Source organism: Ipomoea triloba, chromosome 7, assembly GCF_003576645.1.
Source record: "Ipomoea triloba cultivar NCNSP0323 chromosome 7, ASM357664v1".
In the NCBI taxonomy this organism is placed as follows: domain Eukaryota; kingdom Viridiplantae; phylum Streptophyta; class Magnoliopsida; order Solanales; family Convolvulaceae; genus Ipomoea; species Ipomoea triloba.
In genome coordinates, this window is record NC_044922.1 from 28,428,962 (window position 1) to 28,450,899 (window position 21,938).

The 21,938-nt window shown below is 36.1% G+C and overlaps 3 protein-coding genes and 1 long non-coding RNA gene across 7 annotated transcripts; 2 read left to right on the top strand and 2 right to left on the bottom strand.

Annotated features, from left to right (window-relative positions):
• Nucleotides 1-1,289: 1,289 nt before the first annotated feature.
• On the bottom strand, nucleotides 1,290-3,835 carry LOC116024997. Its single transcript, XR_004099560.1, has 3 exons — nucleotides 3,477-3,835; nucleotides 2,794-2,931; nucleotides 1,290-2,462 (listed from the first exon to the last, which is right to left on the bottom strand). It is a non-coding gene; the product is annotated as an uncharacterized LOC116024997 (long non-coding RNA).
• Nucleotides 3,836-5,326: 1,491 nt separating this feature from the next.
• Nucleotides 5,327-9,592, top strand: LOC116025800. 3 transcript variants are annotated; one of them, XM_031267144.1, is made up of 3 exons: nucleotides 5,327-5,574; nucleotides 6,735-7,246; nucleotides 8,400-9,592. In XM_031267144.1, exons 1-3 carry the CDS (start codon nucleotides 5,490-5,492, stop codon nucleotides 9,270-9,272), a joined length of 1,470 nt encoding a protein of 489 aa, XP_031123004.1. In that variant the 5' UTR covers nucleotides 5,327-5,489; the 3' UTR covers nucleotides 9,273-9,592. The 3 variants fall into 3 exon arrangements, with proteins under 3 accessions (XP_031123004.1, XP_031123005.1, XP_031123007.1); XM_031267145.1 differs by having other exon boundaries at nucleotides 6,741-7,246; XM_031267147.1 differs by having other exon boundaries at nucleotides 5,329-5,574; nucleotides 6,759-7,246.
• A 1,410-nt stretch (nucleotides 9,593-11,002) lies between these two features.
• Nucleotides 11,003-14,027, bottom strand: LOC116025600. 2 transcript variants are annotated; one of them, XM_031266873.1, is made up of 4 exons: nucleotides 13,046-14,027; nucleotides 12,263-12,333; nucleotides 11,516-12,068; nucleotides 11,003-11,421 (listed from the first exon to the last, which is right to left on the bottom strand). In XM_031266873.1, the coding sequence occupies exons 1-4, from the start codon at nucleotides 13,160-13,162 to the stop codon at nucleotides 11,230-11,232; spliced, it is 933 nt and encodes a 310-aa protein (XP_031122733.1). In that variant the 5' UTR covers nucleotides 13,163-14,027; the 3' UTR covers nucleotides 11,003-11,229. The 2 variants fall into 2 exon arrangements, with proteins under 2 accessions (XP_031122733.1, XP_031122734.1); XM_031266874.1 differs by having other exon boundaries at nucleotides 11,516-12,041; nucleotides 13,046-14,023.
• A 4,238-nt stretch (nucleotides 14,028-18,265) lies between these two features.
• On the top strand, nucleotides 18,266-21,861 carry LOC116025341 (nucleoid-associated protein At2g24020, chloroplastic-like). The gene is made up of 7 exons (XM_031266544.1): nucleotides 18,266-18,414; nucleotides 19,423-19,577; nucleotides 19,800-19,900; nucleotides 20,010-20,049; nucleotides 20,664-20,735; nucleotides 21,319-21,375; nucleotides 21,532-21,861. The coding sequence occupies exons 1-7, from the start codon at nucleotides 18,351-18,353 to the stop codon at nucleotides 21,607-21,609; spliced, it is 567 nt and encodes a 188-aa protein (XP_031122404.1). The 5' UTR covers nucleotides 18,266-18,350; the 3' UTR covers nucleotides 21,610-21,861.
• Nucleotides 21,862-21,938: the final 77 nt, after the last annotated feature.

Genomic DNA, 21,938 nt, shown 5'->3' on the forward strand with positions numbered 1-21,938 from the left:
ATTAATAGCTAGTATAGTTAGATTAATCTATCGTTTCAATCATACGATCTTACTAAGCCTTTGTTTTTAGAATTTGAAGTATGGTACATTTCGAAACGAATAAATGTAATGAAACAAATAATCATATATAAGTTGTGAGATTAGTGTAATTAAATTAGTCTAGTTTCACCGCAATGGCTCCACTAAATCTATCACTACAACCGCTTCACTCTCAATGTTCTCATAAATGCGCTCAACCTCAACTAAAACATTTATTCGTATTTCATAACATGATTGGAGTAAACAATAATATTCAGATTAATGCATAACAAAACTAGTTTTTGTTGCCCAAAAGAAGTGTCTAAGTGGATAGATCAATCCTAATTTTCGTACCTAAATTTAGTTGAACCCGTCGTGTAATTTGTGAACTATTACGCATGAATATGCTTTCTACTCACTCAAAATTAGCTTTAGATTACCAACACACTAGCTAATACATTACATTATTCTAAGGAAGTAAAAAAATTATCCTTAAATCAACCTAAATTCATACATGCAGAGGACGCCACCCATCATCAATATCATGTCCTTGACGAACCACAATAGCATAAACAGCATAGATTATTCAAGGGATATAACCTAATAAGGTTAGTAACAAGCATATCAAGAATTCACACTGCAAAATTACAGAAAAACAGTAAAACAAGATTAGTGACAATTAATAATTCTACCATCACATGTATGTTGTATATTCAATAAGAATGACAATAATACCTCTCTAATCTCGTGGGATTCGTGATTCCTACATTCTCACTTTAAATGGGATGAGAGTTGTTTTTATTCCCCCATCAAAGAATGAAATAGGGATGAGAACGAGAACCAGAATAGCCGTCCCCGCCTCATCCCATCCTAGGTACATGAATTTTAAATCGAATCTAGTTTACATATAATGGATAGGAATAACGATTTCTCTCTAATTCTGCAGGAATCTCCAATCTGCCCTTCAACAATGACGGGGAATTGTATACCATTTCCCAACGGGTAATGGGAAATGGGATGGGGATAGGAAAAGGAACATGAATACCCTCCACACTTTCTCTTTCTCTACATATATAGCTGAAATTGTGAAGGATTAAGTGCTTAAATATTGTAGCACTACTACAAAAAGCACTTTTTTAATATTTAATTTTAAAAAAAAAACATTTGAAAATTATACTGGCTGTTATGCATAGCTATCAGGCACAAACACAAAGAGAGCAAGAATTCAAACTCGTGACCTGATGGATACGAGTGTGGATTCCTTGCTATAGTTTTAAGACAAGCCATAATTGATATAATAGCAATAGGGGTCCAAACTACATTATTGAAACTACAGAAATTAGTGCAATACATATTATTTGAAAAACATCCCCGAGGCAGTAGGTGCAAATTAAGTAGAAATTCCCAAGTCAAGTCCAGAAGGAAAACCCAACAAGGAAAAACACCCTATTTCGGGGTACATTCTTTTATGATCAGATCCCCTCCCATAAGCTGGCCAGTAACTTCAAACACTTCTACAGGACCATCCACCTTCATAGCTCGAAACTTGAGAGTATACTGCATACATCCCACAGCCGGCACCTCCTCACCCTCAGGCACGCTCTCAAAATCATACAATTCTTCTGACTCATACTGTTCAAGAGCCAATTTACATATATCAATAATAATTTTGTACTCTTCAAGGTTTTTCCTCTCTAATGATGTCAATTGATGTTTTATATTGGCTACAAGGCAAGGGACAGAGTTTTGGTTCCGATGGCCACTCCAAAGGTAAACTCGCCAGATAGTTCTCTGAAAATTCTATAAATTCCAGAACGGAGGGGTCGGGTGGAGGATAGTGGGTTGGAGAAATCTCGGGTGGAACAAGGCGATAAAAGTCGGATGGAAAAGAATCCAGTGGAGAAAGGTCGGAAGAAGAGGAATGAGAGGAGTCGGCCATGGCTAGGGCTTTCACTTCCCTATAGGGTTGATCAAGGGGGAATTTCACTTCCCTAAAAATTCTTTAGGGAGAGAAAAATGAATAAAATTATAGATTCTCCGGCTAGAATGGTGATGGAGACCAGAACCGCCGAATGGGGTGGCAGGGACAAGGAGGGGAGTATATTTCCCGTCCCGCCTTGCCTCATCTCATTCCCGCTCTTGTTCCACTACACCTTATTGCCATCCTTAATATTAGATCCAAACAAAAGAGATAAAGGAAAACACAAGGAACCAAAGAGGTTTGATGAGAGATATATGGAGTATATATGGTATCATACACTGCAGCAGCCATGTCTGAAGAAAACTCCCAAAGGTGGCAGAAAGACAGCAAGCAAGATCTCCACGAAGAGGGCACCCCTTGAAGCCATTATATTCTTTTAGGTTTAATTTGTGTTCTGATCTCTAATGCCACTTAACTAGATGGTTTGGTGATTATATTGCACAGCACCACAACATTGAAGAATCTGCAGATAGATAAGTAATCAATTCAAGAAATAGGGATAGTTTGGTTATCTTAGCCAAATTAAATTCTGTGAGATTCAATTCAAGGAGGTTTAATCTGCAGGTGGTTGTAACTTGTAAGTATATATAGTCAACAAACCAATATAGGATCTTGAATATATAGTTAGGTAATCAACTCATACTATAACAACAAATTAAAAAAAGTATAGATTAAAGTTGTAGCCGCACCAATAGTAGTTATGCACATATGCACGATACTGTTAGGAAAAACACAACAAAAATAGATAATACCAATAGGAAGCCATTACTCAAACCAAAGCCAACTGGACGCACCTCAATTGGCCCGAGTCTAATTCCTTAAGTATGCATATATACTCCCAATTGAGACGCACCCCCAATGAGTAGAATAGCCCGAAGAATCTGTGGGATTAACTACTTGGCCCACACCGGTACGTAAAGTAGACACCAAAACTAAACCAATACCAATGGTGGTAATTAATTAACTCGGCCCACAATGATACAGAATAATAATACATCAATCAATGGAAATTAATTAACCCAACCCACACCAGTACATAATAATGATAAACCAATCGGTGGAAATGAATTAACCCGACCAACACCAGTATATACCATCCAAGGTACCCATCCTCCCAGACCAAAAATATTATTCGGATATATATATATATAAAGTCTATTTATATTTTCCAAAATCAACATAATCTCCAATATAAAATCAATAACCACCAATATTCACCAATTTTTTTAGAAAAACAATTTTGTACACCATAGACATACACATATATGTTTTGGAAAAATACCATAATGCTCAGGGATTTAAATATACACACTAAAAATCCACAATTCCACTAAAACACAATGTTTAAACCAAAACCAATTAAATAGTAAAATTTTTCAAGATATAATAATTTTGTAAAACACATAATAATTCATCAAAATACAGTGAGCATCAAGTTAGAATATAGTGAAAGTGATGAACATAAACCGGGCCTTACCTAAGAGTCAAAATCTCAAAACACTTGCTTACTTCTTCGTTTCTACTACTCCTCCACCCTACTCTCATATTTTTCTGATTCATTCATCTCTTTTTCTTCTCCTACTGTTTAGCCTTTAAATAGGCTGATATATCACTTTCAAAAGAGATCAAAACACTCCAAAAATACCTAAATATAAAATTCCTAAGAATTGCTAAGACTCCATTATTTGTAGACTAAACAAAGAATACATGCTAGCTAGAACCCTGCTGCTCACCAAAGGAATAAACATGAAAGCCAAGCCACAACACACGTGAACTCCACTTTCCAAGCCAAGCATAATTTATCTTCTTCAATTCCTCCACACACAAAAATAAATAAATAAATAAAAAATAAAAATAAAAATAAAAAATTCTAGCTTGATTCCAATTCACCAGCCTCCTTAATTTGCTCTCTACCATTTCGTTTTGTCTTCTAGATGGACCCATACCACACCAACTTTATCCATATAATAGTATTTGCCAAAAAAATTTTAGGTCACATAATTTGATAAAATAATTTTAATAATAGCATAATAAATGTTGAAGGTAGGAGTTTCAAAATAATATTAACGAAAATATTTTTTTTTTAAGAAAAAATATTATTAATAAAATTTGCAGGTGTTACACAACAAATTACAATTAGGTCATCGAACTCAAAAAATTACAATTAAGTTTCCGAACAATGCAAAATCATGCAATTCAACTTAAAATAACTCGTTGACATAGTAATATGTTAACGTGACAGTTACCGAATTTAAAAATATTTTTTAAAATTTTATTTTAAGAAATTTTAATAAATAATTATTATTATTTAAAAAAAAAAATAAAAAAAAAAAAACCACCCCTGTTTGCCGGCATCATCAAATCAACAGAGAAGGGTGAGAAGGCAACCTCCGCTCGCCCAGTCATTATACGGTGGACCATGATTTACAATACATTGTGGAGCAAGGTTCCAAAGCGCCGATGTTTCATTAAAAGTAAATAAACGGATACTGTCAGTCCGTCATGTCTTAACGGAGCTCCGTAAATACAACTGCGGTTCATCTTAAAAGATACAACATCACATTTGTTTTTATATTATCAAATGAAACTGTAGTTATGCTGAAAGGAAAGTGCAGTATATATAAAATAAAACTGAATTACAATTTCACATATTTAAGTGTATATTGTCCAATGAAACTATAGTTATATCGAAATGATATTGTAGTTGTGTTGAAAGAAAACTGCAATGTATTATAAAAGAAATTGTAGTTGTGTTGAAAGGAAACTGAATAACAATTTCACATATTTGAGTGTATAATGTCAACGAAACTGTAGTTATATCTAAAATGAACTGTAGTTGTATCGAAAGGGAATTGCAGTGTATATAAAATGAAACTGAATATATTATACACAGAGAGTTAACAACGCGGAACATAGCCGTTTCAGCCGTTTCTTTTCATTAATCAAAACGACGTCGTTTTGATGCATGAACCACAATCCATTGTGGATCGCGGTCCACAGTAAAATTTGTGCATCTCACCTTCTCACTGTTTTTTTCTATACTAATTTTATTTAAAAAAATTTTAAAAAAGAAAATTTAAATTCGGTAATCGCCACATTAGCATATTACCAAGTCAACACATTATTTTAAATCGAATTGTATGATTTTACATTGTTCGGAAATTTAATTATAATTGTTTTGATTTCAATGACTCTATTGAAGTTTGATGTGTAAATTGTAATTGGACAATTAATTTGACCCTTATTTCAAAAAATAAATTTAAAAAAGAAAAACATAATTCTGGACAGTCCCGAGTGGAACTGAATCACTGATACTAAATTTGGTTCGGAGTTGCCTCGCCAACTCGCCAAGTACACTCCTTTTTTGAACCTTTCGAAACCCTAATAAAGCAAAAAATCTTTATCTGTAGACTGTGATGTAATTCTCTCTCTCTCTAAATATACTTCCATATCTTGTGTGTATCTGCCCGCATATACGTATAAACCTGCAATGAAGTACAACTATCGAGCACACGATCGACCACTTTCGCGGCATGTGCCAGCCCTCAGTTACTGCGCCGAGCAACCCATTTCAGGTTTCCTTAATCCCTCTGATTCTTTTGTTTAAGTTTTGGTCTGAAATGGGAGGGAAAATCCTAAGGAATATGTCTGTACTTGTATGAACTCAGATTTGTGTATAAATGATGAATGTGGTTATGTGAGTTTAGTTTTTTTTTTCCCCTCCTTTTTTGGGGTTAATTTGAGCTGTTTTTGTTATTGTTTTTGGAAATTTCTTGGGTTTATTCTGCAATCAAATGTATATCACATAAAAGACTTGATCTTTTTGTTGGGGGATAGGGATTGAGGGTGGGGATGGGTTGAAAGAAATGCAAGAATTGTGAAATGTGATCTCTCAATTGTAGGGTGTGATGTGGTTTTAATTGAACCAAGAGCATGCTTTTTCTGTAGGAAAGTTTGCATTTTTGGTTCCTCAATTGTTATATGTTATGCAACATAGGGCCTAGGTTTTAATTTTTTGAAATGTGATCTCTCAATTGTTTAGTGTGGTGTCAATTTGTTAGTTTAAGGTGAGTTTGGTTGAGTGAACTGAGTTGGGTGATGTAGGAAGTTGAGGGAGGGAGAAGGCAGAAAGGGAGAGTATTTGAAAGAGGAATATAGAGAGAGTAGTGAGAAAAAGCTAGAATTTTTAGTCTCAAACTTCTAGCTTTTTTCCAATGAGCTATTTAAATTATGAAAATACAGTCAAAATACATTGAATTTACCCTAAGTTGCGTTCATGTTAATAGCGAATTTCCAGTTGGCAAAAGTTTAAATTCATCGACATTGTGACGAATTCACTTATGGCATTGACCACTTGCTTCAGTCCACGTGTTGCAGCGTTTGAAAGATAACAATTAAACGCCTCCAGTACAAACTTCTAAACCCAGCGTACAACCTCCTATAGACAGCTTGTAACACGATTTAGTGCATCTGGTAATGCCAATCAACTTAGGTTTCAGATGTGTTCTGAAAATCAGTGCTTTTGAGAAGAAAATACACTAATTTACGGGAGGGAAATGTTGGAGGGCGATTGAGGGAGGAACTGAGAAACTTCAAAAAGGACCCCAAGAAACCCTCATCCAGCAACTCGCTAAACAATTGAGGGATCGCTTTTCCAAAATCAGCAATTTTCCCCTTTTTGTATGAAACTTTTTTTCTATGTGAAGGGTCAGTTTCCTTTTCTTTTTGTTGCTAGTTTCAGTTGGTTATTTGGATCCAGATTTTGGACATTCTCGTCGGTACTTTCAAAACCAAATGGATCTGCGGGGAACTATCAGGAGACAGATTGAGAAGGAGAGAATTAGGGAGGAGATTCTTGCACAAGAGATTGCTCGAAGAAGGATTCTCGAAGCAGAGGTAAGGATGGAGCTTATGAGGGAGCGGGAAGCTGCTATGCTAAGAGGGCAACTGCCTAACGAGAGGTCACTTGAGGAAAGAATTGTGAGACTGATTGAGGAGAGGTTGGGAGTGGGGATCTCTAGTACTGGAGTGGCTGCTCGAGGAGAAAACGGGAGGTCCCAAGTGGTGCCACTTCGCGAGTGGAGTATCGAGCCATGGACTTCAGAGGTGCCTTTTAGGCAACAGAGTGTGGAACCAAGATTATTTGAGTTGAAACCTCACTCTGAGTTTCAGAGTTTGGAGCCAAATATTTCAGAGGTGAAACCTGCACCTGAGCTTGGCAAAGAGAAAGAGAGGATCGTTTTTAAGGTTAGTGTGCATTCTTCTCTGAGTATTTGAATCTATTGTCTGTCTATATTTGAACTTTGGCATTGATGAAGTTTCTATGATTTATCCATATTGTATACTTGTCTTCATTTTTTCTCCTTGTGTATCTCTTTTCTGAATTGAATCTGGATAGAGTATACCTTTCCATATTCGTGTTATAGCTATTAATTCATTTCATCATTTGCAGCTATAGGGAGAAGGCCCTTTAGGTTCTGTCTAGGCATGCACTGCTTGATAGTGCAAATTATACCATGAAACAGGGTTTACCTTGCATTGTGGACCCTGGTCCAAGTACTTGCAGACATGCAGTTGACACAATCTGTATTAGTTAACCGTTTCTGTACTTGTAAACAAATTGAAAGCACATCATATGGTAATTACAGACACATAACATGAGAACTACAAATACATAAACTGTTAATTGCAGGTGAGAGAATATGTTAACTGCAAACTCATAACATATTCTGTAGTTATCATGTTATGTGCCTATAATTACCATGTTATGTGCCTTCAATTTGTTTACAATATAGAATTGTTAATTGCAGGTACAGAATGTGTTAACTGCGGACATATAATTTTTGAATCAGGGTTCAATATGAACCTTGGTCCATGGTATAACAATTGGCTTGATAGTGGATCCATCGATATTTGATAATGTAATGGGCCTGATGCCCTTGCACATGGCAGAGCTATTACTTGCAAACCCACTGGTGAAACTTGAAAGGTCGGCTTGGGAATGGCCTAGTGGTTATGGACTCAAATAACTACTTCTATAGATTGCCGTTTCTTTGATGCTGTGATGCCATGCCATCATCCTAGGCATTGCCTCGGTATATCTTGGAAGAGAATTATCTGAGTTAATGCCTGCATTGGCCCTCAAGCTTTTTGATTTTCACCGTGGGTTCACCTGCAATAGATCACCCTATGCGGGGGCACCAGGTTCATTCCGGCTAACTTTTGTTCTAGTAGGCTCATTAAAACATGTCGGCTTGACCTTATCATTTCTTTGATTGATTTATATATTTAGGTTGTCTAAAGCTGTGGATAAAGTATTATGGTCCTTCACTATCCATCAGAAGGTTACAATGTGATATATTGTCTTTGTTATGGACTATTTTTGAGTACTTTATTGCAGGCTAAGCCCGATGGAGTCTCTGGAGTGAAGAGAAAAATGGAAACGCCACCAGAAGTAGCGATTAGCAGTGAGCAGCCAACAGGCGTCCCGAAGAAGAAAGTGAAAGAGGAGTGGAGTTGTGCGCTTTGTCAGGTTAGCGCCACAAGCAAGGACGGGCTAAACGAGCACCTCAGAGGAAAGAAACACAAGTCGAAGGAGGCTGGTTTAAAAGCACAGCGGAGTGGGAAGAACTTCAGTATCGGCCTTTTTCCAAAGAAACCTAAACCCGCTGTGCTTGCTGAAATGGCTGATGATGTAAAGTCCAAGGAAAGTTTATCGGGTGTAGTAGCAATGAAGGGATGTCCAAATGGCAACGAGGCACCATCGCTGCAGATTGATCGTGCTGTTGATGACTCTAAGGAGAAAAACGCTGCGATGGTTCAAAACAAACGAAAGACTAATGCTAAAAAGAGGAAGAAGTATAAGTTCTGGTGCGAGCACTGCAAGATAGGCGCGTTCTCTAAGAAAGTTATGGAGGACCACAATATCGGGAAGAAGCATTTGGCCCGGCTTCAGGGGATGAAAGGTGAAGGCACAGCTGCAACGCCAACTCAAGTGGAGGACACCACAACTGAAAAGCTGAATGACGATGATGCAAAAGGGACCAAAAAGAACCGCCATAAGATAGGCACCTCGTCTGAAGATGTGATGAAAGGCCACAGCCACATGATGTCAAAGGAACATTCTTCCCCACCCCAGGAGATGAAATGCGACAGCACTGCAGCCGCTGTTACTTGGCTGGACATCGCCACTGAAATGGCGATTATAACACAAAGGGGACCAGAAGCACGTAGCGGCGGGTCAGCCATTCAGGCTGTTGATGCAGTCGACTAGAAGGCGATGAGCATTCGGGGACCAACCTGGGAGTTTTCATGCTACAAACATCCTTAAACCTCATTGGTCCTAGGATTCATGAAAATGTTGTGGGGCAAATCATTCATTGTTTGGCAAAAAAAAAAAAACCCCTATGACAGCTTCTGTGCAAGCTGTGTAGTACTGTATTATGGAATAGATTTCTACCTTTTCTTGTTCAGACTTCTGAAACCTTTGGAAGTTTGGAGTCCTTTGTTAGTTAACTTAATTCTTCATATCTTGTATGGAGGATGAAGAAATTTCCTTTCTATTTACCTGTCATATTTGTTCTCAACGGCTAATTATAAGATTTTTCGTTCAAAACAACGTTGTTTTGAGTAACTAACCTTTTTTTAAAAAAACACCAAACTTGACTAATTGGCTAGTCGACTAAAATGACAATTATTGCCTCTTCCGTTTGTGCCTAAGCGGTCACCTAGGTCAAGCTTTACAACCCTCCCTAGTTGCAATTCTCTAGGAGTGGATTCAAGAACATGACACAATCAAGCTTTACAACCCTCCCTAGTTGCAATTCTCTAGGAGTGGATTCAAGAACATGACACAATTCTATTCAACTAAGCAAATTCTACCTTTTATCACAAGATTTAATCAGTAAAACGGATAAATAATCAAATGAGACTATCTTTACTACAGAAATGCACACTAGAGTGTGTGCAATTTGTCCAACATGAGTGCACACAATGAGAGTTTATTGTTATTGATTCAACTGACACTCTAAGGATTACAATAATACAGTAGTAGTAAAGTCCTATACAAGGCTAACAATAGGTAAGACTAAACCAGAACCACACACACACCTAATATATCTAACACACACAAGCCAAGCCCCGATGGAAAGCCAGACCTTCCGGGTTGTGGAGCGACCTACAGCTAAGTACATAACCTCCTCAGAGAGCGAGGAGATTAATAGGGAGAGTATGGACTGGTCTTGTTGTATCCAGAGCAAGTGTGTCAGATTATCGGTTGTGGAAATCGCCTCGTTAGACGTGCTGTTAGTGGCGGTGGCGGTTGCAGCGAGAACTCGCGGTGGGCACGGCGTATCTCCATTGACGAAGCTGATGAGACCCTGGCCACGCAATAAAGGGATGATTTGCGTGCGCCAAAATAAGGTAATTCCGTGTTGTCAGTTTGATCAACACGAAATGATGGGCTGAGGAGGTGGTTCGGGGCGACAGTCGGGGGAGGTATGGTGGTGGTGGTAACGTGCCCTCAGAAGTAGGAGTGGCCATGGATAGAGAGAGAAATCCTATCGCAATCTAATACCATATGAGAGTTTGTTATTATTGATTCAACAACAGTAGTAAAGTCACAGACTATTTGCATCCATGATCCATGTTATGTCTCACAAACTATTTGCATCCATGTTATGTCTCACAGACTATTTGCATCCATGTTGTGTCTCACAGTTTCACCACCATCTCCCTGGAACATTAGCCTAGTAAAACATGCCTCAACATATATAAGTTATCTAAACTGCTTGTATACGATTATATTTTGGGAGTATGTTGTGGCAGAGGTGAGCTAGGTGGGCCAGGTTTGAGCCACAAGAAAAGACAGGACAACATAGAAAACTCCAATCAGATCCGGAATCTATGCCACTCACTCTTCTTCAAGAATGAGTCATGGAAGAAAAAGGCATCAACTTCAATTGGATTCCCATTAACAATAAGAAGATTGCCAAAAGAGACAAGTAGGAAAAAAAAATTAATATTTCCATTTAATCTAAAGCAGAAACTATAGTGTATCTGTTTCTACCAATAATCAAGATATTGCATATACCAAACATCATATCATATCATAATATATATATCTCTCTACTTGTCCTTTCTGATGGAAAACGCGGGACTGTACGCGAGGGAGGGCCCGAGGAAGAGCTTTTCTAGCACGATTCATGTTATGGCAGTTGAAGGATAGAGGATCAAACGCGGAGGGCAACGGGGTCTTGCCATGATATTTTCGGCTTCCTAGCTCGAGACGAGCCTTCCCCGGCATTTCTACATAGGGATATCCTCAAGTCGTTGTGTTGGTCTTCGTTTAGGCCTCTTGTCATGCTTTTTTCGAGCTCCTCTGGTAACGTTGGATCAATGTTCCACCTCGATTCTTCCTCGGTCTGTAAGTGAAGTCGTTGAGAAAATATGTTAGGGAGTGGAGTATAATGTGAAGACGAGGAAGTTAAGATTTCAATTCGGTCTCGAGTCATTTACCGAGATCACGTTCAAATCAAACGCGGGAGCTCGAGATGGTGGCGAGACTTCTTTCCCGCAATGACTACTCTCGTTTAAATCGAACAGTGGGGTTGTGCAGCCCATCATAACAGCACTGTTTCCGCCAAACAATCTTTCGTTTTGGTTCAAATCAATAGCTTGTTTAGGCTTCTCAAAGCCCGCATCCTTCCCGCTATAACCCCTGGAATGGTGATTAGCATCAGAAACGGAACTCAAACGCATAACAGCTTCCGTCCCGTTGTGTGTCTTTTGCCGCTTATGCTTCGCACCGGTGGGAGGTGGAAATACATCTTGAGGAGCAGTTTCCTTCAACATTCTTCCCTTCTGTTTCGGGCCAGGTAGCGGTGGCAACTTGCGCGGGGCAGCATCCTTCTTGTTTGGCCTCGTGCCCTTCGCCCCGGTTTTAGGATAGATTTCTAAGTTTGGATGTTGTGCTAGCTTGTGCTCTTGCTGGCTCTCCATAGACTTCGCTTGCAAGAGGTATTTGTGCCTCCGACGTAAGAAGCTGCAAAGTAAAACCGCCATTACACAGCTGCACCACGTTTTTCAAACATAAACACAAACGACACAATCTATGAAACAGATTGAACCCTCGAGATAACTTCTATAACTAAACACTGGAACAAGTCAATAAACAGATATAGAATACCAAAAATACATGATTGCTTCAACCAAATTTTCATTCAACATCATAGCGGAAACATGAAATATATGTAAACAGCATACCGAACTTCAGCAAGTAATATCATCTTCCGCTTTTTCGCATCCTCCAACTTGTCTTTGATGCCATTTGTTTCCTATTGAACACCACAAAAACAAGTAAATTAACTGAGACCTACACAACTCAAAGCATTCACAACTGCACCAATTCTCCTAAAACCATTTTTATAGACTTTCCATTGAATATATAGAGCAAGACAACACATCATTAAAAACATCTTATATAGCATCCAAAACACATCATATAACCACTGCCACTTTGGAGCCACAAATACTAGAAATAAACCTATCAATGTTAAATTCTGAAGTAAAACAACCTAAATGCTATATTTTTTTGGTAATACTGAAAAGAACTTTTGTGCTATATGGCTCAAGTAAACACAAACAACGAAAAAAAACACAAACACCAAGAGGGGTTCAAGATGTTTAATCCCAGATTGTCTGGTTTGCAATTCCAGATTCAAATCAAAGACAAACATAGGGTATGTTTAATCCCAGACACTAATACTGGCAAGGGTGAAAGTACACAGAAATTCTCATAAACAAAATTAAACTATAACAAAGCAGAACAAAACTATGCATTAAAGGAACACAAGGACTTTGATTTCACCAGATAAACTTCAAAATCAAATAACAAAACACCCAATCAGTGACCTAAACCTAAACAGTTTTCATATCAACCACAAGATAATAACAACAAGAAACCCAAAGCGAAAATCAAATCAAGAATCAAAGAGAAGCCCTAAAAAAACACAGATCTTGAAAAAGAGAGATCAACAAGAAACCAACCCTTTGCAGTTCTTGAAAGTCCTGGAAGAGAGCCTGGTGCTTCATCCTGGCCTTGGCATCCTCATACCCACCAAAACTGGGCGATTCCATGGAAGCCCTTTTCATCTTCTTAGACATCAGATCGCGAGAGAATCAAGAGAGAGGGAGATAGAGAGAGAGAGAAAAAAGAGGGGGTAGAGAGAAGGAGGAGAAAAGGATAAAAAAGAAAAGAGAGGCGTAGAGGAGAGAAATAATGAGGGTATGGAGAAAGAAAGGAAAAGACAGAGAGATAAGGGAGGGAAGGTGTGAGGAGGAGGTGGTGAGAAGGTTCTTTAGAGCTTTCCTGTTTTCTCTGTGAAAGAAAGAAAGAAAGCTCTGACCAAGACAAAGCCCAAAAAGCCCACATATATCGGGTGTGAAAATATTTAAGAATATAAAACATTGATTGTTGTTTTGGAAGAGGCTGCAAAGGTGGGGGGTGATGGATGATGATGATGATGATGAAGATGGGGGGAATTTTTCCCTTGTAGCAGCAGAAGGGTATTTGTGGCAACATCTCTTGTTTCTCACTCTCTCCCCCCCAACAAAATTTTTGGTTTTGAGGTCTATGAGGTGGGTTTGGTTGGAGGACATTTGAAGACACCTCTCTCTCTCTCTTTCTCTCTCTTGATTCCCCATGGTTTCTTTTTTGTTTTTCTTTCTTTCTTCTCACACAAATCTTGGTCCAGCTGGGCCATTACAGAGGGGGGTGGACTCTTTCTTTGATTTTGATGGGTTTTGTGCAGTTTCTACAGTCTTCTCTTCCTTCTTGAATTCTTGGCCTCTGCTACATGGTAAAGATTGGGTTTTTCTTGCTTTTTAGGGGTTCGGCCGTTTTGGGCAGACAGGGCTGGACGGTAAAGATAAGAGTTTTTAGTGAGAGAGAAAAAAACTCATCAACATGCTGAAAAAGCAGCCATGAGAGAGAGAATAGAGAGAGAGAAAGAGAGTGGGTGCTTTCTGATTTGTTGCAGTTTTTGGTAGTACCTTGTTTTTAGGCTTTGATGGCATGAGGGTGATGTCTATCCACATTATTATTATTATTACTATATTCTTGTGAAATTACAGTTATACCCCCCTTTCTTGGTGTTTTCCCAATGTTCTATTTTTCAAACTTGCATCAAATGGGTGACCAAAGATTCAAGACTTACCATTTTGGTTGTGTGGGAAACCATGACTGGCTGTGGAGATTTTCCCAGGAGGGTAAATTAAGTTTCAGGACCTCCATCCATGTCTCCATTGCAGGGGTATTTTGGTAATTTCACTTGGAATATTTATAATGCATACAAAAAAACATTTTAGGTTTGGGAGAGGAAGTCCATGTCCACATCCTCAACCACACCCATCTTTTTACACCTAACTTCACCATGCCCACCTGCCTTCAAAACCCACAAGTTTTTCAATTTTGCCTATAGATTTCTCCATATAAAATATCTTTACTATTATTGATTGGTAAAAGTCATTCAATAACTCTTATTTATGTCAACTGTACAAAATTCTCAGCATGTTAAAGCACAAAGAATCGATACTCCAATTGGAGTTTGAACTTGTGACTTCCTATTTAAGAGTCATAGAGATGTCATTGAATTATAAGCTACTTCGCAACGTGTACATAGTTAGTTATTGATTTCATGGTTTGGTATGGGAGAACCCAACCAAAGTGCTAAAGACCCACAAAGCACAATCCATGGAAGTGTTGGTAAGAGTGGAGTTGTGCCTAATCATCATGCATATATAGGTTACAGTTAACTCAAAAGTATGAATCTTAACAAACACAAAACATCATCAAATTAATACCATGTTGTTGATACTATATAGTCCACCAATAATAAATTCCTTAACAGTGAAGTTTAAACCCAGATTTGGGATTATGGATGGTGGACAAAAAGGACAACACAGAGAAAGGAAGAAGTAGGAGGAAACTTGAAACAAGAAAAGAGTAAAAAAAGGTTTGGTTATGTAGTACCTGCATCACTCATTTCACACATGTAAGATGTCGAGGAAAAAAGGTTACGTTTAGTTTCTTAAAGTTTGGTTTCCTTAACCTTAGGGAACAATTTTATCGCTAAATAACTTGTAATTTGATGATACTTTTGATCTGTGACACTTAGAGCATTCCTATCAATGAATTAAAGGATTAAAGGGAGATATTGGAACAGTGATGATGCAATGTGTTGATCCAAAACAGATCTGGAGTGGAGATCATTCACAAAAGCATCACCCTGCAAATACAAAATTATTGTCAGAAAAGTAAATATATATATATATATATATATATATATATATATATATATATAAATAGGGGTGAGACGCAATTACGTCTCACCGCCTGGCTGGGCGATTGAGAGTGGCCGCTCTCAATTTAATTAAATCAAAATTTTCGCCGTTGCCTGGCAACTTATATTTTATAAAAAAAAAAATCTATAATTTGGTGTTAAATATATTCATTATATTTATTTTTTATTAATTAATTTCAACTTTTCCATAGTTCCAGCACCTCTGTTTAATTATTTTTGTCTATAATTATGTTCCATCACCTATGTTTAATTACTTTGAATACAATTATAAATTTATAAACAAAATAGATAAAGAAATAATTAAAATATAGTGTGATAAAATGGTGGGTCCACAAAAAACTAAGAAATAACTCAAACTAGTGTGGAGAAGAGTTTTTGTGATTGAATGAGATAGTGGATGATGAGGTGAAAGCTGGGGCTCACAAAAAACTGGAGAAAAAACTCCAACTGATAAGGATGCTCTTATAAATGAGATATCACAAATACTATATTCTAACAGAGTTACTAATATTATTTTTTTTTTTAAAGTAACAATTTTGTCGCTCACTAGGCCCCTACATACACTCATACACATATATATGCAGCATGTATCTATAGAGAGAGAGAGGAGGTTGTTAGAGAAAGAGGGATCTGTAATTCTGTATCCAGCAGGCTAGCTATTTTGTTTGGCGCATTAAAATTGTAAGTTGGAAGCAGGAAAAAAAAAGGCTTTAACTTTGTAGACCCCTGAGGTTTTAATATTATTGATTTGACCCACTGCTATTTTAAGAATAACAGTAACTGACCCTTAAGACTTCATGACTTCTATTGTGCCCCCACTCACTCATGTAGTTAGGTGTTTATTTAAGTTTGAACACTAAAACTGTTTATATGCCTTGAAGACGAATAAATGAGATAAATTACAAGACGTGGGAGACATTAGATTTTAAGCAGATTGGTGAAAAAGTTAATCGTATAATTTGTTTCAACTAATTTATACTCTGCAACTACTAGCAAAGTAAAGTTTATAGAACTATTTTGGGTTGGTCATTTAGTTGACCAATGTCCCGTTGATGTCTCAGGGCAGTTAGGTGTTTAATTGTGACGTATTGAGTATTATTTTATTGTGATTTTAATTATAATTATACACAAAAAAATCTCTCATGTGTATCAAACAACAAACGAAAATGATATTAGTATAGTTATTTGAAATGTGATTCTGACTTATTTGTTAAGTAATTGATAAGGAATATGTTTTGAGATTTTGAGTGAGTGAGTGAGTATTCTTGAGACTTGTAAGCAAATAATAAGTCCTCAAATGGACTATCAAGGTGGAGTATATCTACATATAACAAAACAGGATTGTGGATTGCCTCACTAGACATAACATATAGTTCAGAATTATAGATACTTGATTATTTACTTGAAGTGTTTCAACATATCATACTTGATAATTTCGTGTTCATCATTTGAGGAGTGTGATTATTTTGTGTATTTTAGCAGTTTTATTTTGAATTTGACCTTTTTTAGAGTGTTTGGTTCATGGGTCTAATGCATACTTTTAAATTTGATTTCAGTATAATTTGTTTGTTTAAAAAAAATAAATTGTCTTTCAATTAAGTTTATTTTAATTACTAAGTAATCGTTTTAAATTGAATTTTGATAGTTCAACAAAACAAGTACACGATAATACTATTTACGAGTAAACTAGGTAGTTAGTGGTTGGAAAACATAGTTTACTTGCATAATATTTAAGAAAATAAGGCAAAGGGACCTATAAATAGAGTTGGGAGAATGCATTTAATGCAACATTATAGCGAAAGACTTTGGTTTGTGGTGTACAATAATTAATTTACATTAATTAAATAAAAAAATTAATATTCATAAATATATATCCGGTCTCATTTTATGTGTATTGAATCAATTAATACAGTTTAGTTTAAACTATTTACAACTTTTTTTTTTAAAAAAATATTTAGTGTAGTATTAGTATATGAAATTTAGAAACCCAACGGGGTAGCTCAAGTGGCAAGTGAGCTCTCTTTGTGGGGAAGAATTTCGGGAGAACTCGGGTTCAATTCCCATAAGTGACGATTCCCCCCTGTAAATAGATTTACTAAAAAAAAGTATATGAAATTTATATATTTAGAAGAATTAGAACCCATGTTAAAAATACAAAATTAAAATTTGAAAGTATGAAAAACATTAATGAAAATAAATCAAGAAGGAAATTTTGGTTTGACTAGTAGTGGATAATAAAATCACATTTCATAATATCAAAGAAAATAAATTCCATTTAAAGGGAGTGGGGGTTTTTTTTTTCATGGCCTATTGAGATTTGAGAATCTTCAATTACATATTTATCATTTTTGGTGTCATACTGTCATTTTAAAAATCTCTTATATAGTAAGGATGTATTAGAGATTTTAAAGTTTTTATTGAGAAAGTTTAAATGAACCAAACATGGTAATTAATTTTTCAGGTAATTTAATTTTTTGAGTAAAATTATTCGCATCACATATATTCCTTGGAAACATTTTCCCAAGAATTTTTTTTTTTGAAGAGATTTTTCCGAGAATTTAATTGATGAGAAAGTACCAAACGCCCTCTTAAATTATATTTTTCTGTTTGCCAACGCTTTCTTTCTCTATTATGATTGTCGCACAAGGTATTCCTAATTCGGTTTATATCTCTTATATAATTTGTAAGCTATTACACTTGAGCGAGTAATACCTAATTTACACCCTTAAATATAATGGTAAGTTTCTCTCATCATTCCAACTTCCAAGTTCCAACAACAACAAAAAAAAAAAAAAAAAAAAAAAAAAAAAAGAAGGAATTTCTATAACAATTGAAAAATTCCAAATAAAGTGAAAAAAAAAATTGAAAAATATGTATGCTTTAAGATATTTTATTTTAATCAGACTTATAATAACAGAAAACCTCTATCCTCTTTTCAAGCTCAAGCTCTTCACTCCTCCGTCTTCCTCTCCCTCTGCGCGGCTGTCGAGATGGCGTCAACGAGTGCTCTCACGCCTGGGATTTCAAACCTTCAACGCTCTTCACTCTCATTCTGTAATATTTCTGTTCTGTCGCTTACCGTTTGGTGTGTGTTTGTGTGTCCTACTTTAGCATCAAACGATTTCAGCTTTTATGACTCTATGTGCTTAATAATTAAGAAATAGTGAGCTTCAATTCAGCATTTTCATGTTAGTCTAGTTGAAACTTGAACGGTTCTAATATATACAATTTCTTTTTACTTCTTTAATCTATTGTTATTTTGCTCGAGTATGTGAAAAGCCGATTGCCAATTGTTACAAATATACAATTTCTATCTAGATTGTTGTCAAAACTTAAGATGTTACATTTTAAAAATGATTGCTTATATTACCTAAATGGATTGGTGTTGAGCTGTTGTACTTTACCTAACTATGAGGAAACAATTGTTGCTCCTGGAGTTAGAAAGGAAAAAAAACTAGTTTTGTTTCTCTGGAGTAAAGAAACTCATTGGTAGTTCTAGAATTATGGATGTATTAGCTGATAATATTATTGATTTAACACCCATCTAACGAACTTTATAGTCCAGGATGATTTCCTAAAGGATTTTCGTAAGAATGCGAAAATCAGAAAGTAAAGGAGGTTGTACAAACTTCATTGATCCATAATCGAGACAAATTTAGCTGCCACTAGGTTACTATTCTACAATAATTTCAAATATTCATAGGCACTCAAGTTAATTTGATATTTTGATGTGCGTTTTTTTTTCCTCGTTAGTCTTGATATATATACATGAAAGCTGATGAAACATTCGAATCCGCCAGCTTTGTTTCCTTTTTTCTTGAACATGTTGAATACTTGAATCTTCTTTTCATGTTGAGATTGACTTTGTATGAAATTATGAATGTTGGAAATTCCAAAATCATTTATAAGGATTGGTTTGGAATTCAACACCTGATATTTTATTGTTTCAAGAAAAAAGGAAACAAATCTGACTTTGTATGAAATTATGAATGTTGGAAATTCCAAAATCATTTCTAAGGATTGTTTTGGAATTCAACACCTGATATTTTATTGTTTCTGCAGGCAAACCTATTCCCAACACAAATCAAGTAGGTGTCTGGATGCAATCACAAGTTGGTTTTACAAAGGTTGTAGACAAGCATAGACCTCTTAGAATCTATGCACTATTTGGAGGAAAGAAGGATAATAATGACAAGAGCAATGATGCTTCTTCTAAGGTATGTAGTTAGAATATTAGAGTAAAACAGAATTTCATGTTGCGATAATAATCATAATATGGATTTCTTATTTGCAAGCTTTTGACCTATCACCTATTCATGCCTCTATTTTCCCTTGAACCTTTCTATGTTGCTAGATGGTTGTCCTGTCTATCCATGTAATAGAACAAAACATGTTTCAATAATTAAATACAATATCCTTACCGTTACTTAAACTGATAGGCAGGTATTTTGGGGAACATGCAAAACTTATACGAGACTGTGAAGAAAGCACAAATGGTTGTCCAAGTTGAAGCTGTTAAAGTACAAAAAGAACTTGCTGCGTAAGTTTCCCATTGTAAAATGTATTAACCTTCTTATGTTCTCCTTATACATTATAAATGACTCAAATTGATCTAAATTTTGGTTGCACATTGGGATTCATTTTTGCAGAGCAGAGTTTGATGGTTACTGTGAAGGCGAGCTAATCAAGGTATGTTATTTCCTTTTTCTTCTAGTAGAACTTTATTTAAAAGGCTAAGTTCATATTTATACAACAGATGCTAGAAATCTGACTTGGGGCACAAAATGAGGCCTAGTTTAAAGGACCACAAGGATTAAGCTTAACTAAACACTATATAATTAATTAATTATGAGAGTCCTTGAGCTTGGCATGGCTTTTTTATTTTTTATTTTTATAAACCTGAAGTTTAATCAGTTTGTTTAGTTTAATTTGGTATAATTGAAGCTAGAAACCTGGCTTGAGGTACAAAATGAGTCACAGTTGAAAAAACAAAACAATCAAGCTAAGTTATATTCTACTCCGTGTATGTTTATACAATTATGAGAATCCTAAAACTTGGCCTGATAATTGCTTGTGTAGTAATCTATATACAGCTTAAAGTCTACTCTAGCCATTCTTACTAAAATTTTATGAACATCAATCTAAACTTATTGCTTTCTAGATCATGAGCTCCATGTCTAGGATCAGTTTACAAATTATGAAAGAAAAGGTTTTGTGGAGTGGTGAGATCGTATAATCACTTAAAACTGAGCCATCCATATCTGAGTTTATTCCATGAAGCTCTCAACTAAAATTCTTTGCAGGTAACATTATCCGGTAATCAACAACCCATACGCACTGAGATAACAGAAGCTGCTATGGAATTGGGATCGGAAGTGAGTTGACTTGTTTGTACTCTTTTAAGTTTTACTAATATAATCTGACTTTCTGACTCAATATAAAGACATATTTTTATCATTTTACATAGGGCTGCAGCATGTCTGATATTTTTATCTTCACAAGTCTGTGATAGTAATATTTGATACCTGATTCTTACTCACTATAGATGCTCTAAGGTTATTATATCAGTGTACCATATTGCTTCAAGCACATCATAAGTTTTGTTAGAGCAAGTAAACCTGGTATTTACACAGCCTAAATCTTATTGCTATTAAACCAAATTCATTGTCTAGTTGACTTTGCATGTCAATGACATTCTATAGCTTAACTCATTTCTTTCCCTAAATGAAAAATGTGAAAGAAGGCACATTATTTTACCCTTTTCTCTGTACAGCTGGGGTGAGGAGGGGGTCTCTGGAAACAATTAGTGTATCCGGAGTGGCATGTGCTTTGGGCCTCTCTCCTTTGCCGTTAACAAGTAGTATGACTATAAAGGATGCTAATAACTTCAAATATTGGAAACAATTTCCATTACAAGTGTACCATATTAACAGAGTTGCAATGTCTTTTGTTGTGAAGAAACTCTCGCTTCTGATTAATGAGGCATACAAGGATGCACATCAAAAAAGTGTCCAAGTAAGAATCTCGTACTGCTGTGGTTTCCTCTGCAACTCTTCCTCCCCACTTTGCCTTTCGTTGCCTTTTTTATTTTATATTATTTTTTCCTTCAATGATCTTCTACATTTTGTTGGTTGATCATTTTATTCCTGAAAATGACCCCCTGTTTTACAGGCCATGAAAGAGAGGATGAGTGATCTTGCCCAAAGCTTGGGGATGCCACCGGGTCTAGGTGAAGGATTCAAGCAATGATATCTCTCTAGTTCTTTAGAATGTTTGAGGCAAAATGTACTGTGATGGTCTTGTGAACATGTTTTTGTTCAAATTTTTAATTTCTGTTATAAATACCAGTGTGATATTCTTTTTCCTTTTCCTTTTTGTTATGGGGGAGGTGGGTGGTGGATTCAAGAAGAAGTCAGTCTGACAACAGTTCTTGATAAACATCAACCATTTGATCACACACACAAAAGGATTATTAATGCTTACAAACTGTTTGTGTTGGAATTAAGAATGGATTGGAGGTGATGAGTAGCTACTTGAATCCATAGCCATTATAAACCCATTGCTTTCTCTCTGATTTT